At 38.5% G+C, this 17,342-nt stretch overlaps 2 protein-coding genes across 2 annotated transcripts in view; one reads left to right on the forward strand and one right to left on the reverse strand.

Annotated features, from left to right (window-relative positions):
• The window catches only part of LOC104954992 (collagen alpha-1(XIV) chain-like), a gene marked incomplete at its 5' end in the record, with an annotated part of 13,381 nt that extends 8,672 nt beyond the window's left edge, over positions 1 to 4,709 (forward strand). The window contains 3 exons of the mRNA XM_010782210.1: positions 1,278 to 1,410; positions 1,872 to 1,907; positions 4,495 to 4,709. Coding sequence (XP_010780512.1) covers positions 1,278 to 1,410; positions 1,872 to 1,907; positions 4,495 to 4,709 — 384 coding nt within the window. The remainder of the gene's footprint in view (positions 1 to 1,277; positions 1,411 to 1,871; positions 1,908 to 4,494) is intronic.
• A 320-nt stretch (positions 4,710 to 5,029) lies between these two features.
• LOC104954993 (collagen alpha-1(XIV) chain-like) overlaps positions 5,030 to 17,342 on the reverse strand; it is a 13,361-nt gene continuing 1,048 nt past the window's right edge. The window contains exons 2-7 of the mRNA XM_010782212.1: positions 16,639 to 16,785; positions 14,789 to 14,911; positions 12,989 to 13,138; positions 9,138 to 9,254; positions 6,022 to 6,168; positions 5,030 to 5,082 (exon numbers count right to left, since the gene is read on the reverse strand). Coding sequence (XP_010780514.1) covers positions 5,030 to 5,082; positions 6,022 to 6,168; positions 9,138 to 9,254; positions 12,989 to 13,138; positions 14,789 to 14,911; positions 16,639 to 16,785 — 737 coding nt within the window. The remainder of the gene's footprint in view (positions 5,083 to 6,021; positions 6,169 to 9,137; positions 9,255 to 12,988; positions 13,139 to 14,788; positions 14,912 to 16,638; positions 16,786 to 17,342) is intronic.

A 17,342-nucleotide genomic window follows, 5' to 3' on the forward strand; every position in this document is an offset into this window, starting at 1 on the left:
ACAACAGATATAAGAAGGAAGATGTGTACAATAATGTGGAGGGAGAGTCCTCTCCAGTCGCACTGAGAGGCTGATAACTACAGCTCAGTGAGGTAAGGAACTCTGAGTGTTAGGCATTAGTTAAATGTTAGTCTAAAGTTCAAACGGTTCTGTCCAAAATTTATGCTAAACACATACCTTTCCAGGCACTCCTTTATAATTATTGGGTAAAAAGGTTGAAATCATTCCAATGTATACTATAGGACAGTAACCAACAAATATCCTTTAAAACTGGAGAGATAAAAAAATAATGCATACAGTAAATAAATGTTAAGGTAAAATAAGATATGAATGAACAACACAAATGAAATAAGTTACATTAATTTGTTATTGGCTATGGTAGGTTATTGGTTATCTTCACTGCATGTGTGTTCTGTGTTCACCTCTGCATGTGTGTTCAGTGCCGTGTGTCTGGCAAATAAAGTCAAGACCCCCTCAAAAGTTACGGTTTATTTCATTTTAAGGATGAGCACCAAGCAACATCTCCAGGTGCTCCTTTTTTTCCTTTTTTTTTTTCCTTTTTTGAGAACCAGGGCAAAAAAGTTATGTGCACCCCTGATAATAAGAACATCCAACTTATAACTAAAATAATGTCTAGATTCAATCATTTATTTAATGCAGTATTGGAATATCCACATACACGTTTAAGAGAAATAATTAAAAAAACATTCCCTCTGTTTTGAGCACTGAGGTTTTTTTCTTTATTTTTTGTTTAAAAGCATCTCCTAAAACTCAGGGACAACCTTGGTTTTGAAAGTCTGGTGATGTACTCAGAGTACAAAAACCCCCATGAGATTTTAGTGAATGCCCAAACTTTTTTCACATCTTAGGGGTTACCTGGGAAACTCTTACTTATTTTCTTCGAGCAAATATAGGTGCACAAAACAAAAGATGGCCTAATGTAAATGTTTGCAACACATTGTGGAACGACATGACGGAAAGTTATTCAAACGTTTTTTCAATGAAACTGTTTGAAGTTCAGTTGATGCGACAAAGACTTGTACTGATATTATCAACCCCTATTCAAACTCTGAATGAAAGTGTGACAAGAAAATGAAGTGAAAGATTTGTTACATGATGTCCGAAACAAAATGAGCCGTTGAAAATACTAAACAGCATGAGCACATGTTGACAGTTCTCGAGATATCAGCCAACAACTTTCTTTTGACATACAGCAGATATGGTTGGAAGTAACATGTAATAAGAGAGCAAGACCTGTGTGTGTGTTTCTCTTCTAGGTGGTCTTGAGTGGAAGTGATAACAGATACATCCTGACTGGCCTGAGCCCCTCCACTGAGTATGAAGTTATGTTGACGGCTGTGTTCAAAGACGAATCTGAGAGTGACACCATCTCTGTCATAGAGACCACATGTAAGTCACATTAGACTGATTGATGGTGCATGAACAGCTGCACTGTTTCTAAATCAGACTGTTGTAGTATTTGCTGCATCTTATTAATACAAAACTAAATTAGAATCTTGAAACTTTCAAGACAAAAACCAGAGAAGTGAGTGCAATTTCAAAGATTAAAATCCCCTTGGTTATGTTGTAAATTAGCCTGTGACCTAAATAATCCTCTTCACCTAAGTGCCACTGAGATCAGTCCAATCACATTTTCATTTCAGGATCATAGAATTAGCATTTCTGAGTTCAAAGAGTGGCTCTGCATGAGCCCTTTTGCATTGATTTGCTTATCTCAGAGGAAAGATAATCTATTTTCCGCATTAATAATTTGTGTTTTTCAGTCTAATTACTGTAGTTATTGAAACAGAGAGATGTTGAGGAGAGGTTCTATTGAATTGTCTTATTAATGTTCTCTTTTCTCCTCTCAGTGGTCAAGACGACAACAATGTCTACTACAACAGCAGGTAAGAAGTGCTTTTGTGTACCATTACAAAATGTCAGGAGTGAAAGTGTCACAATCAATGATTAAACAGTCAATTAAAAAGTTTAGACACGATTTGTCATGTCAAGTCAGATTCAAACTGTGCTTGGTGAAACATTTCTGGGCAACTCTTTTGCTTCCATGTGGGCAGCAGACAAAGTAGTACTTGCTTCAAAAAACTACCCGAGCAGAGAGGCTGGACACATTTCAATCACAATTCAAGCCAAGACATCTGTGTAGAAAGTGTAGTGCATTTTACATATGAAAGACTCTTTCCAGGGCGTGCTGATGTTGCCAGAGTTCAGGCAAAGTTCTAGCAAGTTCCCGTAGCAAAGTTTGGGTTTGGATGCTCATTTAGTTTCAGGAAGCAAAACCAGAATTACTGAGAGCTTAGAAAAGCTTCACCCTGTCTGTTCTGGGTAAGGTTGATGCATGCAGTACTGAAAGATTGATTACATTTGCAAGCAGGATTTAGTGTTTTTACCAAATTGGCTTCACCCAGAGACTATAGTTCAAACGTCATCATCTCAAGGGTGACCTGCAGGCCATCTGGATTGTGTTTCGTATGAAGAACAGGACACAACCAGTAAAGCTTTAAAACACAACATTTCTCCTTTATTTAATTCCCTGCCCACCATCCTATGAACTTTAAAAAGACCAAATGCTCCTGTGAAAATCACAAGTTAAAGCCGCCAGCGATTCACCTCCGTTTTATACAAATCAATGCTTTTAATTCAACGCTGCAATCTGTATGGAGCCCTTACACTGATTTGCATCCACACAGGACTGCTAAGTCCTTAAAAGAATCCTCGTGGATTCATCTTCTTATTATAGACACATGCATTTCCAAATATGTGGTCTACCTATACTGTAAATGTATTATCTCTTCAATTTACACACGGCATCTATTGCACGTCTGTCCGTCCTGGGAGAGGGATCCCTCCTCTGTTGCTCTCCCTGAGGTTTCTCTCATGTTCCCCTTTAAACTGTGGGTTTTCTCTGGAAGTGTTCCTTGTACGATGTGAGGGTCTAAGGACAGAGGGTGTCGTATTGTCATACTGATATTCTGTACAAACTGTGAAGTCCACTGAGACAAATGTAACATTTGTGATATTGGGCTATATAAATAAACATTGATTGATTGATTGATTGATTGAAAAATGATGGCATCGATACCAAACCTGCCTGCCTAAACATATTGATACTGATAGTGAAACGATGCCGTGGGGCCAGCAATCATATTACCAATGGATGTGGGAAAGGAATTGATTGTAAAAGCCAAACATTGGTCTAAAATATTTGAAGGAACCTAACCAGTAGGACTTGTGTTAAATCTTGATTTCAAAAAATGTGTTTGGTCTGATTTTCACTGGGATAGTTATCTTTTAATAAACCTGCTCAAATCTGACATTCAAGGCTTGCCATACATACTGTATAAAAAGGTTCCTTAGCTGCTTAGAAAAACTGAGAAAAGTTGTTTTCCTCCAACTTTTCTCCGAAGAATAATTGAATATAATTTAAAAAGTCGAACGGACAGACCCTTTTGGAAAAGTAAGAAGATCTGAAAAACGTTTTAAAGGATCATCCCATACGTATAAAAGTGAAAACGTGAGCATTTTTTATTTAAAACCATAAGCAACGGCACTTCTGCAGGTCACCATTGAAAAAGAGGTCAATGATCTCAATGGGTTTTCACCTGAATAAATAAAGGTGTTGAATTGAATTGAATTGACTTCTGGAAAAAGTAAGAAAATCTGAGAAAGTCTGAATGTTGTAGCATTATAGAAACAGTGGATGAGTTGGATAACATGCATGTTAACTTAATAACATGCATCCATCATTATCCATTATCCACAAAGATGGCAAAAGTACACACATCCTTTACTCAAGTAGAAGTACAGATACTCGTGTTTAAAAGTACTCTTGTAAAAGTAGAAGTACTGACTAAACTTCTTTACTCAAGTGAAAGTAAAGAGGCTTCGAAATGTACTTCAGTAAAAAGTACCCGTAACTAGCAGCTGTTTTAAAGAGTACCTGACCTCCCTTTATATTAATAGAACAATAATGTTATTGTTAGCTAATGAATGTTTCCATGCTGAACAACGGCAACATGACAACGTTTTCATTGGTCCCTCTTCTTTAGAGAAGACCAGGAAATGATGGATACACGGATCGTGTTCAAATCAATAGGCACGCAATGACTCTAAATAATAATGATCACGCCACCAAACACACATTCAGACTAAAGGAACCAGCCTGTTTGGGAAATGTGAGAAGTAGAAAGTACAGGTATTTGTGTTCAACATGTAAGAAGTAGAAAGTACAGGTATTTGTGTTCAACATGTAAGAAGTAGAAAGTACAGGTATTTGTGTTCAACATGTAAGAAGTAGAAAGTACAGGTATTTGTGTTCAACATGTAAGAAGTAGAAAGTACAGGTATAAAAAAATGTACTTAAGTACAGTAACAAAGTATTTGTACTCCACTACTTCCCACCAGTAAGTACTTTGATTATAAACAGCATCTCCAGCCTACCCTTTCTTCCCGGTGTTCCTGGGATCCCGTCTCTAGTTCCCGGTCCGGGGGGTCCGGAGGGTCCTCGGGGCCCCGGAGATCCAGGGGTACCGGGCACGCCGGGGGTCCCCTTCATCCCCGCTGGTCCTGGGAAACCTGAGTCTCCTCTGTCTCCCTTTCTACCGGGGAAACCTGAGTGGGGACGGACGAAGGACGGCGAGACGGGCAAAAGAAAGGCGGAGGAATTTAGTCAGAAGGAGAAGGAATTATAGGCAAAATCTATACACTAATAGACAGGGTAATTTCACTTCTTCATACGCTTAAGTGAAGAAAAGGAAGGAGGAATTTAGTCAGAAGGAGTCCTTCTGACTAAATTCCTCCTTCCTTTTCTTCACTTAAGCGTATGAAGAAGTGAAATTACCCTGTCTATTAGTGTATAGATTTTGCCTATAATTCCTTNCACACACACACACACACACACACACACACACACACACACACACACACACACACACACACACACACACACACACACACACACACACACACAATATGTTGACAGACACAATGAGAGACAGTAGCCTGTTTCTGTTCAGCTGAAACTTTTATAATCCTCTTCCTTCCTTCGACAGTTGAGTTCTGGACCTTGACAGAGAAAAGATTTGTGGTGCAATCTGTACTTACAACCTACGTGTGCTAAAGTAACCCAGGTGCTGTGTTGCACTCCGTTTATCTTTCTTTCCATCACTTACTTACAGCAATCAGATTTTATCTTTTTACTTTCTGTATATATCTCTCTCTTGCCTATCCGTGCCTATAAGTCAGGGACAGCAAGAGTTCTATTCTCATCAGTCTAGTATCTTTCTGACCAGGGGCCGTCTTTTTTAAAGTTAAAAACAGGCCCCAGGTTAAAGTATGCCTCGGTGCCAAGCCAATTACTTTGCAGAAAGGAGTTGGTTCTGTCAAACCAGGGTACACCAAGTGAATCATCTTGAAAACATCAACAACAGCCCTAAGAGAGGGGCACAAACTTCAGGAGAGTAGGTAGAATCTTTTCAAAAAAGGGTATTTCAGCTTCACTAGTGACTTGACAAAAGTGATTATAAGTAAAGAATGTGCTTGCTGCTATTGTGATATTTGCTGTTTTGTTGATTTCATTTACTTTCTTTACTGTCCCTCCACACTAAAGACTTTTACAGTGTGAATCTATCAATCTCTATAACACAGGTTATGAGCGACCGCTCCTGGTCCCGTGAGCTGTGAGGTTCCCCTCGGCTACTCAGCTGAACAATAAACGTATACAGCAGCAGCCATTATGTTCTCAGAGAGAGAGAATCACAGAGACATACCAAATACAGGTAGCACAGTAGCTTATAGGGGTAAGACTACAGCGGGGGAAATGAGGTATGGGGAGAAAGAACAGAGAAAGGAGTGAGTGAGGAGGTGACAGTGGACAAGAAAACAAGTGGTGAAAAACTGGGATGAAGGGTTGAGTGGGTGTGTGTCTGTCTTTGTTCTTACTACACATACAGAGATGAGGACATTATAGATGTAAATACAATGTATAAAACTTTTGCAACATACACGTCATGTCAGTGATGGAGACAGCAGGTCCCTCCATTTCCTGCATCTGGGTATGAACGCTGATCTGGTACTGGCTCCCGGGGGTGAGGTCGTAGAAGCACTGTCGGGAAGAACCAGCTCCCAGGCTCACTTCCTGCCTCTGACCGTCTGCAAGGACACAACAAAACAAAAACGGACTTACATTGGATGAAGTTCAAGATCAAAAGCCATACAATACAAATAAGCTCAATTCCCTCAAAAGCTCCTGTTTCACATTAACTGTATTTACAGAGCACATTTCCGTCTTTTCTGCCTCGTTCTGTATCATATCCAAGTCTTGGAGCTGCTATGTGTAATCATTTGTTTACAATTTGATACTGAGCAGCTTTATTGGAGCAGTCAGGGTGTATGCAGCAAAATGTCACTGTCCTGCAGGCATGCTCATGTCATCTGGAAATTCAAATTTGATTTAAAAAGCTTCCCTGTGTAAAATCGAATATAACATTATCGATAGTAAAAAATAAACCATTGTTTTAGGATTACCGAAAGTAGGATATTATATGACATAAATTATCCCAATTTTTTTTTTTTTCCTCTTCTCTTTGCAAGTTCCTTTGAATTGCGGACTGCAAACAGTTTCACAACGGTTGAGTGGTTGTTATGAAAACCGTAGAGGAACGGCATCGCAGGAAATACTTCTTAAAATAATTTGAATTGGTATCAAAAAATTAACAACCTGGACACTGCGGAGTGCATATACAACTGTACTAATAGGTGCCATTTTTCAGTTTCATTAGTCTGATGTTATTTCCTTATGTGTTTCTTATATTAGAGCTATAGTTTTGCTCATCATGCAAACAGGAAACTACCATGAATAATAAAGTTTGGGAAACAGCTGTTACATAGACCGTTAACTTTTCATCTGAGAAGGTGTCTGAGCAGCTGGTTGGCTGTCTGTGGATTAAACAAAATCTCTTAACTCCAGCAAGAATATCCAGTTGCTGCTTAGGCAGAAGACAGGGAGACACAGATAAATAGAGAACCATGGGAGGAAGGAAGATGGAAGAGGGAAGTCTTCCTACTTTTTTTCTGTAAAAAAAACGTGTTTAGAAACCACTTACTGTAGAATTAGTTTTATTTTGGTCTCAAACCCTATTACCAGCCGACACTCAAATTTGTTTTAATGAAGAGTAACAACTAATCATCTACTGAAACCCTGAAGACAAATCCATTAAAAAAACAGAGCGATTATTTCATTTGCTATGTGCTTTTCTCTCAGAATACACTTTGTCTTGCCAAAAAGGTGCACCTAATAAAAAGCAAATTCATAGATATTGTGTTTACATTGTTGTAAAGTAAACACTTTCTTTTTCAAAATGCGCTAATGATCTAAATGAAGGTTTATTTGTAACATAAGACACCTATGAACCTAAGCTTAACTTGTCTGTTAAAATCGTTTAGCTGGTTTACATAGAAATATTCTCAGTTAAATATCTTTACAAGTTTGTTCATCTTTTAGACTTAAGACACATTAGTCTGTTGTGTGCCATTTTATCATGCAACAGTAGCAGAGCCATCTCTCTGTGAAATTATCTGGGGTTTTTTCCAGATCTGTGTGTGACATGATCTGCGTGCACACTGAAATTAATTAGGGAGGCCCAATTTGCCCCAGAACTATCATTATAAAAATAATTTTCTATCACATAGTGCGGCAAGTAGTGGTGTTTTAATATCAAACCAAAGCAGAAGATCTTAAATGTAAATTTGTGTAGGTGAAAATCCAGCAACAAGGCATCTGGATCTGCTTAGTATGCGACCTTTTGACACATGCTGACATTTAAAAAATAAACATAGACTAGACAAAAGGTTTTGTTTCATGGTCAGATAAATAATAAAAACAATGAGCATCCAACTCACAACAGGCACACCAAGAAAACTAAACCTTAGAGAAACAGTAAATCCACTCACAGCGAACAGTTTCATTTGTATTTATCCTCAGAGGGCAGTTGGGTGTGCAGCAGGAGTTTATATTATATATACTGTAAAACAAAACAGTCTCAAATAACAAGAATATTGCCACAATAGAGAAACCGAGATATTTGTTGTCTCTGTTTGCATTGTACATCCACCAATCCAAATATCAAACATCTCCAAAATAGCTTACTGTTGACAGGGTTTTGTTTCAAATAGATTTAAGTATATATTAAAGATAAGGTCTTTCTTTGTTCCCTCCTTCTTTTCTTCTTCCGTCTCCCTTTTTTTCATTTATGAACTGAGCGGGCTGATGATTAAACAACCTCTAAAGGTCATACTCTCTGAACACTCTTTCTCATCTGTTTTATTTATGACGGGATGACAAGCGAAATTCTCCAAGCGGTTTCCTCTCATGTTGGTTATTAGGGAGAGATCGGATGTATATCAAACCTCCCTTCCTTTCTACAAATGAATAGATTTATGTATGTCCTTGACTCTGCACAACACTGCCATGTCAAAGTGAGAGAAATATGCAACACTTATTTCCTCAGAGGCTCATATCATTATGACTCCAGATATGTAACCAACACACATGTTACCATCACAACCAAAACCAAAGAGTCCTGAGCTGACTGGTCTTTGTGTTGATAATAATAAACAGTGGTGACATTTTCACAAGGACACACTGTAAATCTATAATGAAACGTATCCAGCCCACCTCACCAAATATCACAACTCATGTAAAACTGATTTACTGACTTACTTGTATTCCAGTCACTTATCTGGCGAAAGCCTTGTGCTCACGACGTGGAACGCGGGAACGTGCTGGGATGAGTGAAAGTGCACACACACGTTGCTGAGAACATCTGTGGACTGCGTGCATCTGTTCTAACATTACTGCTTGTTTCTGAACAATTCAACTTTTTAAAAAGTGTGATTCAGACTACATTTCAACAAGATGACGAAGTTACACTTCAATTAAATTCATAACCTTATGTCAATAAAGTTACCGTTTGGACAGAACTGCTCTCATAAAAAAAGCCAATCTAATGAAAGCACTAAATCAAGAAATGAACTCAGTTTTCACCACCTTTAAGAACAGATTTGAATTCTGGCCCACACACAGGCATCATGGACGACCATACAATAGTAGATGAACTTACTGAGTGTAGACTGAATGGAGACTCTGTATAACGTGGCCTGTAGAAGAGGCTGCCACTGGACACACAGGCTGATGGGACGTATCTGGTAGGTCGACAAGCCAGAGACACCCAGGAATACTGCAGATAGAGAGGCAGGCAGATGGAAAGATTACAGAAAAATCTATTTAGAATAGATTAATCAATTTTCATACAAACATGAAGCAGAACAAAGTTTAAGTTTGTAACACTTGTCAATTGTTTTTACTATCCTTTCAAATTAATGACAGTAATACACATGGACTGAACTGATGTTAAACATTACTGAAACATTCATCTCTAACCAACGTGGCACATTTTATGATCATAAACGTTTTGGTTTTTGTCGCTTTTGTGACATGTCTGGTTAGACCGCCCCCAACCAGCTCCTTTAACCGCTATACGACCCAAGACTCAAGAGACACTCGCTCGCATAAAAGTAGCACTCTGACTGTCATTGCTCTAGCCATGGATCATGTGGACTTTATTCTCCACATCGTATTAGTGGTTCAGCTAAAGCTTTCTTTAAGCCACGTTCCCAGTAGACAAAAAACTCACTAACACCTACGACTATGTGGCTTTTGTCTTCAGTGGGAAAGGTCAAAATGTGCATTCATTACCGGGACAAATGACAAGAAGAAAATAAATTGTCTAATTAGGTTGGGAAAGTCTAAGGCCCATTTGAGCGTGTTTTTACTTTATTTAAAATAATAATACAAATCTATAATTGCTCATTTTGGTTGTAAAAGGGTATACGTTTGTCTAACTTTGCAGAGATATATCATCAGGTAAACTACTTTGACTAGAATGTGGTCAGTTTAGCTCTACTGGGTGTAAAAGCTATGTGCAGTAACTTTGACTGACTGGCTGACAATAGTGCGAGGTAAAATCTATAATGTTCAAACTTGAAAAAGTTAGGATAAGAGCTGCATTAAATAGACAAGTGGCACATCTCTTTGTGCATCAAATGAAAAATGAACATTGCACCAAATAAAAGTGGAAATAGATGAAATGTCTCCATACTTACAGTTCCTGTGACAACATTCAGCTGTGTTAGAGCACTTCACACAAAGTGACAAAATGAGTCACTGTCAGGCTCGCTGTTTAACTCTCATGGAGAAACAATGAGGCATGATGCAGCAAAATGCAAAAACACCACCAAGCAATTTAAATAGCTGAAGCTTGTTTGGTAGTGAGATTTCAGAGTACCACAGGAAAGCAAATCTCCCAGGAGCCCGCTTCCCCCCCCTCCCTCTATCTCGTTAACAGAATTTGCTGATGGTATAAAGTAATCTTGGCTCCAGCACCAGTGTATGGATATTTTATACTGGGACCATATGGCAGATGGCTTATTTTAAATAAAAGTGAATAATGCATTCAGTATGGAAACCCACAATTTCATTTAATGATATGCAAAAATATTTTAAAAAACTCACTCCAACATACAGTCAGTAAAAACAAGCAGGCACATAAAGTCAATACATTAAATAAGCACCACATATGGTTTGCACAGGAAAATGGCCAGTTCTTGACCAACATTAAGCTTTGCATGTTTTTGTTTTAATTAACAGCTTTTTTTTTTGCTTTAGGATACCCTTGAATTTATTTCCTGTTTTGGGTGTGACAGGAACTGAGGATGACGGGACATTTTTCAATATCCAAAAGTTAAAAAAAGAGTAATACAGATATAAACCACGGTTGATGATACGGGGATTTGTCAGAAAATACGTCTGAGAGAAACAGCTAAGCTTGTCATACTTAAAGCCAAATATGTGCACCCATCTCCCTTCAGCACCTCCTCACCATCAGTCAGTTTCCACATCATATATTTTCTCCACTTCTGCCTGTTTCTGATAATGTAATCCTTTTTAGTTTTTTCATTTTTGTGCAAATTCTACAAAGTAAAAAAAGTTAGTTTCAAGAAAATCGAGGAAAACAAATATGTACTGTATAGTTGGAGTGCAAGCACCTCAATACAAACTGAACAAAACATAATTTAGGGGAAACAGTTTAATTTCATTCAATGGCCCTCGAGGTACCAATAAGTACCATTTTACGCTGCATGCTACTATGTGTAATTTATTGTGTTTACACGTCACAGTCTGTCATCACAAAGCTGCAAGGAGTGCAGTGTGTCCAGGGAAATATATTACTGTATCTCGCTTATTAGAATGACAAGTAACTGGAATAATTTCCCTAAATAAATCAGAGTTCCTCCAGTGTAAATTACAACTTTGAACACTGAATTCAAAGAAACGCGATGTACATCAGAAATGTATCAGTGCATGGGGAATTGCTTGTGTCTGATGTGTGTGTATTCATTGTAGAGTCATAGGACAATATCTGAAAATGATAAAATGTATATAAAGAAATTATAAACTCAGATAATGTTGTACTGTATGCATGGACATTATCTTATAAAGAGCCTTATTAATATTGTTGGAGGTAGAGGCAGGAATTTAAAATGCAACACCAGGGAAAAAGTGAGTAGTTTGAGTGTATAAATCTGATGAATCTACATGTCAATGGCTCATACTTCATCCTTATCTTCCTATGAAAGCATATTTCATGATGAGAACTCAATAGAGACAGAAAGGCGTGAGGGACCTGTCACTCGTCCTGCAGTTGGATGATTAAAGGACAGATTAAGGATTGCACATCATCACTGCAGTACAACCCGTGTTTCAAAGGAAATCTCCCTCTCTATACTGACAATGTGTAAATTGACTACCCCCTCTACATTTAGCCTTTACATTTTATTCCTCAACATTTATCATTAAGTTAAAGTGGACATTTTATGACAGTTTTATGCACATAAATTTGGAGGGCCTAACAACCCACAAACTGTGAAATAAAACAATCCCTGTTTGCATAAACGTGCATGAAAAATGCATGAGCTATTAAAATGAGAGTATGTTTGTTTTAATCCAATTCCAGACTGTCCCTTGCGGCCAATCAGACAGTAAGCCTAAAAGACAACAGTAGATTTTTAAAGCAAGGCATGATACAGCAGGGTTTTTTTTTTTTAAAACCGTCACACCCAGAGGCAGTAAGCCCAAAAGAAAACATAAATGTTTGGTGATAGATAGTGACAGAATAGGTTCAGAGAAATACGGATGTACACGTATGCATACATATCCCTGCTGTACATACACTTCTCTGTTTGGCTCTATATCAACAGTCAATCTCTCTCTCACTTCCTCCCTCTCTCAGTCTCTTTGTTTGAAATGTGAGGGACGTTAAAGCCTGCGTTAGGTCTTACTGCACCTACTGATACCAAAACTATATGCAAAAAGGATTGTTCTCACTGGCTGAATGAGAAATATTCATATCCTTCTGTCTATCAGTCTGTTTGCTAAAGTCTCAATGGAAATTTAGAGCGTGTTGTATCAGCAGGTAGTTAATCTGCATGTTGTACATTTCCCTCTTTCGTGAAACTAGTTTGCTTTTCTGCTGCCTCTCTATTCTAACAGTCACGCTTTCCTTTGTGACGCATTTAGACTGAAAACTTGGTAATGGTCCCAACTAGGGCTTATTTGGGAATTTGGCATGATTCTCCAAAAGCAAACCAAGTTATTATCAGTGAAAGCTGAAATAACATTTTGAATATCTTTCATTAACCTTTATTTTATTATTAGTCAGTAAACAGTGAGATTCCAATCTTCTATTTACAGACCTGCCTATACAATGTCAACGGTGCCAATCGAGGAAGAGGGTTTAATTTCTATGAAAATGTTTATTTCCAAATCAAAATTCATAACCACTATTTAACAACTTTTCTTACAACAAATATGGACTGGTCTTTTCAGATGTATGACAGAGGAGATGCTGCTTACATGTCTTGGAGTTCACTAGCAGAGGTTCACTTTGTCCCGTAGGGTAGGAAGCCGTCACTTGAACGCTGTACTCCGTCCCACTAAGTAGATTCAGAAGCATCTTGGAGTTCACATCTTCCCCCACAACTGTCTCCAAAACTGGTCCTGGAACTGAGAAACACGCACATGAGCACAGGCTGACATAATAAAGCAGGCAAGTAATGTAAAATGCAAACCAAATGTAGTTTTCTGCAATTTGTATTATTCCAAAAACATTTAATAATTAAGAATTGAAACGTTGTAAGGTTCTTAACATCTTTGCCAACATTTCCCCGAGATAGCATTACATGCATACACATGGTAAGTGTCCACAAGCTTTCTCTCATGTTGCTTGAGTTAAAGATGAAAATATACACAGCCAAAAGGGTTGTGTGAGAATCACTTAAGAGTCTGAGACTTAATGTTATCAAATATACTTCTAAAACTGATAACTAAAGGCTCTACACTGCAACACAAGCACAATATACATTCACAGTTTTCTCTACATTGATCATTAGCTAGTGAAAAAGGGGACATTCTGCATTAGCCTGGATCTTTGAACATGATTCTTAGACTTTAACATACCAGAAAATACAAGTTGCTTCCATCTACCTCAGTCTGAAATCAATAACCTATTGTTAAAGATATTACAGAGAACTTTGAGGGGCCAATCTGTAAAAAGCATTACTATTAGCTGCATCACAATCTTTTCATACATACACCTGCAAATATTCTCAAAAATAATGTAAGGAATGAACCATCAAAGCTGTAAGCAGGAGTCGGCTTTACTAGACACAGATATCTTGAAGAACCTAACACATGGAAAGAGGCATAATCCTGCATTAATACCTATTATAAAGGGCTGAAGATACAAATTGAATAAAACCAATACAAGAAAAGAAAAGCAGCAATTATCTTAACAACCCACCAGACACTGGAACTGTTGGCATTTGCACACAGGCACTTTTTATTCAATTGATTCTCACGATGAAAACAGAAGCCTTGTGAAATTCATTTACCTTCAAATGCAAACCTAAAATCAGATGAATGCAGCATGTCTATTTAATTAAATTAGAGTCATTGCCAAAAACCAGACATGGAAACTCAAAATACTGGAGCCTTGCCTTGTTAGGATGAAACAAATAGCACTACAGAAGCAGCAGAACAGTGAAAATGGGCTTTTGATGATGCTTCGAGAAAATAAATAAAACAAGAAGTATAACATTTTATTCCAGCTCTGGATCACTGACGTTTCCTTGATGCCTCAAGCGTCTTATTAAAAAGAGAAACTAATGGCGCATTCACACTACAGCGCGGAGCTCGCTTTAAGCGTGCCGAGCCGGGCCTGTTTTTGGTTGCGCTTACACTTGGCCTAGTTCCGGCCCGGGGCTACTTTTTCACCTTTTTTCTGGCCCGACTAAATCGTGGTTCTATCGAGGCCAACAAACAGGGCTGAGTCGGGCTGAGTTTGCTAAACTAGAGAGAGAATCGCTGTCAAGGGGGCTACAACTACAACAAGATGAACATATTTTACCGTGATTTAATTGTAATACACGTTTCAAAATGATGCCGAAGTAACAACATACTGATACCGGTTAGTAAAAACCATGAATCCAGCCTGTCTCCCTGAGCGAAGTATATACCACCTTAAAAGAATAAAGAACTCACAGCTGTCTAACAGTGTTCAGCGTGTGTTCAGCGTGTGTTCAGCGTGTGTTGTGCGTGTGTTCAGTGTGTGTTGTGTGTGTGTTCAGTGTGTGTTGTGTGTGTGTATCTATATACCATATATAGGCTGGTAGACGATCCTGTACCCTGTTGTAGGAGACTGAGGGGGATCCCAGGTGACTCTGAAGCGGTTGTACCACTCCTCTGACACACGCAGGTTTCCAGGAGACAGGAGGGGCACTGCCAAAACACAAACAAAATCGGAACACAGAGGTCCATCTCAAAAGCTTGACTCAAAGATGTCCTGTGTAAATGTGTTTTAAACCAAAATAAGCTATGGTTACATCTCCAAAATGCAATGTCTCTAACAGACGTGTCAAATGCATTTCCTTCAAGTATTCATAGTGTATAAGGTATGAATTAGGGCTTGATATCATAGAAACTGCTGATTCTTGTGAGAAACACTGCCTGAATTTTATTATAAAAACTTAAGCAATCTTTTTTTTTTTTTTAAATAACAAGCCCTCTTTTGCAGGAAACAGACTGAACACACATTCACATTTCTAAAACCTTGCTTTATATATCTATGATTAAAGGATTGCTTCCACAAAGGCAGCTGAGCTATAGGCTAGCAGCTAAATATGCTAACAGTATGAACAGCACAAACAACAGAAACAGTTTCATAGGGCTAATCATGTTTTTTGTTATTGGTCTCAATAAAAAACTATAAAAACTAGGCATAGCACTCGGTATATAATTAGTTCAAATAATTATATCTTTCAACACACTAATGCAATATAATATATGTTAACATAGCAGCACAACTTTATTTTTTTAGTTTTTTGTGGATTGGTTGAATTTGAGTTATCACAAGTTGGAAAATATTGTAGACCTTAATTAAAGAGAGAAGATAGATCTCCATTAGAAACATGATCACCAAATGATCATGTTTTACTGTATATCCAAGTGTGGCTGCGCTCTGATTTACCACTAGGCAGCATTCCAAGCTCGGGACGTATTGGTACAGCAATATTGCGAGCTATTACAGTACCCTCATCTTATAAGATGACATATTCTGTCTGAAATTTCAATTTTCTGTACAGCGAAGAGACAATCACTGCTGCTAATTAGAGGCTATCAAGAGAATAGTTGGAGAAATTAATTAGCGTTGAGCAAAATAATTCAATTGTCTCGTTAATGAAGGGAGCTGCTGTAATTATGAATGGCCTTCATTGAGACAATTAGGAACACACCAGTATTTGTCATAGCTTTAATTCATTTTCTCCCTCAGGAACGTAAATGAACATAAAATGAATGCAACAGTGCAAATGAACATTCTGCTCGCTGCAATAAAATTCATTTTCATTAGCTTTTGGTATTGCCAGATGTGTTCACTTAAACTGGGACTCGCATATTTTTATGAGGAAAATTTGAGGAACCGAGAGTTGACCCCTGGGATAACTGTGTTTGTGTGTGTGTGTGTGTGTGTGTGTGTGTGTGTGTGTGTGTGTGTGTGTGTGTGTGTGCATCAGTGATCAGGGTCAGAAAATGGCACTGAGCTCAAGGGCTCTTACCACAGAGAGAGGAATCAGGAAGATGAGGCTGAGCAGACCGGGACTAAAAGTGTAATCAGTTTTCTGATTGGAGCAGATGACCCCTCACTGACCGCTGAAATCACCATCCAGTTGGGTGGAGGTGTGAAACATTAAGGGTCTTCCTCAAAATATATCTCCAGTGTCGTCTGTTTAGTTTACTCAGTGTTCACAACTCAGCAGGGAACTAGTTTGTTTATGTGAATGTGCATAAGGAGGGAGACTTTAGAAACTATACACAGGGATATACAAATAGCTCTTCATTAAATCACTCTGCCCAAAACCATAGACCCCATACAGCGAATGCCACTGACACCTCTAAATGAACTTCATTCTTTATGAAAGATTGAGTTTTACAGCCACAGCTTGATCAACTCACAAACTCTTCTTCGTGGTCGCCCCTGAGGTCAGCATAGGAGACTCTGTAGCTTTTCACAAGGGGGTCTTCCAGCTCCCAGGATGCCTCTAAGCTCTGGGTGGTCTCGTCACTCAGCTGCAGGTTCCTCGCAGCATGGCGTGCCACTGTCACACCACATCATAGACAACAGGGAGTTAGAAGTTGGCTAAAGTTACATTTTCTCAACTCTTAATGTGCTTCAATAGATTGTGGATTACAAGAGTGAGTCAGAATGCCAGAATGCTTAAAGAAAATCATAGCGGGCAATGTCAACGTGCCGATATGCTCAGACTGCTGTGATGAGCTGGATAATTCAAGTCGCGGTTAAATCTTGCCAGATGGAGCTTTTTTTTCTTCTCAGGAACACAACTCAGAGTTTGAAATGGTTTTAAACCAAGACGTTTTCAATCAATCAATCAATCAATGTTTATTTATATAGCCCAATATCACAAATGTTACATTTGTCTCAGTGGACTTCACAGTTTGTACAGAATATCAGTATGACAACACGACACCCTCTGTCCTTAGACCCTCACATCGTACAAGGAACACTTCCAGAGAAAACCCACAGTTTAAAGGGGAACATGAGAGAAACCTCAGGGAGAGCAACAGAGGAGGGATCCCTCTCCCAGGACGGACAGACGTGCAATAGATGCCGTGTTTAAATCGAAGAGATAATACA

Source organism: Notothenia coriiceps, unplaced genomic scaffold (assembly GCF_000735185.1).
Source record: "Notothenia coriiceps isolate Sejong01 unplaced genomic scaffold, NC01 NC01_scaffold00024395, whole genome shotgun sequence".
Taxonomy (NCBI): domain Eukaryota; kingdom Metazoa; phylum Chordata; class Actinopteri; order Perciformes; family Nototheniidae; genus Notothenia; species Notothenia coriiceps.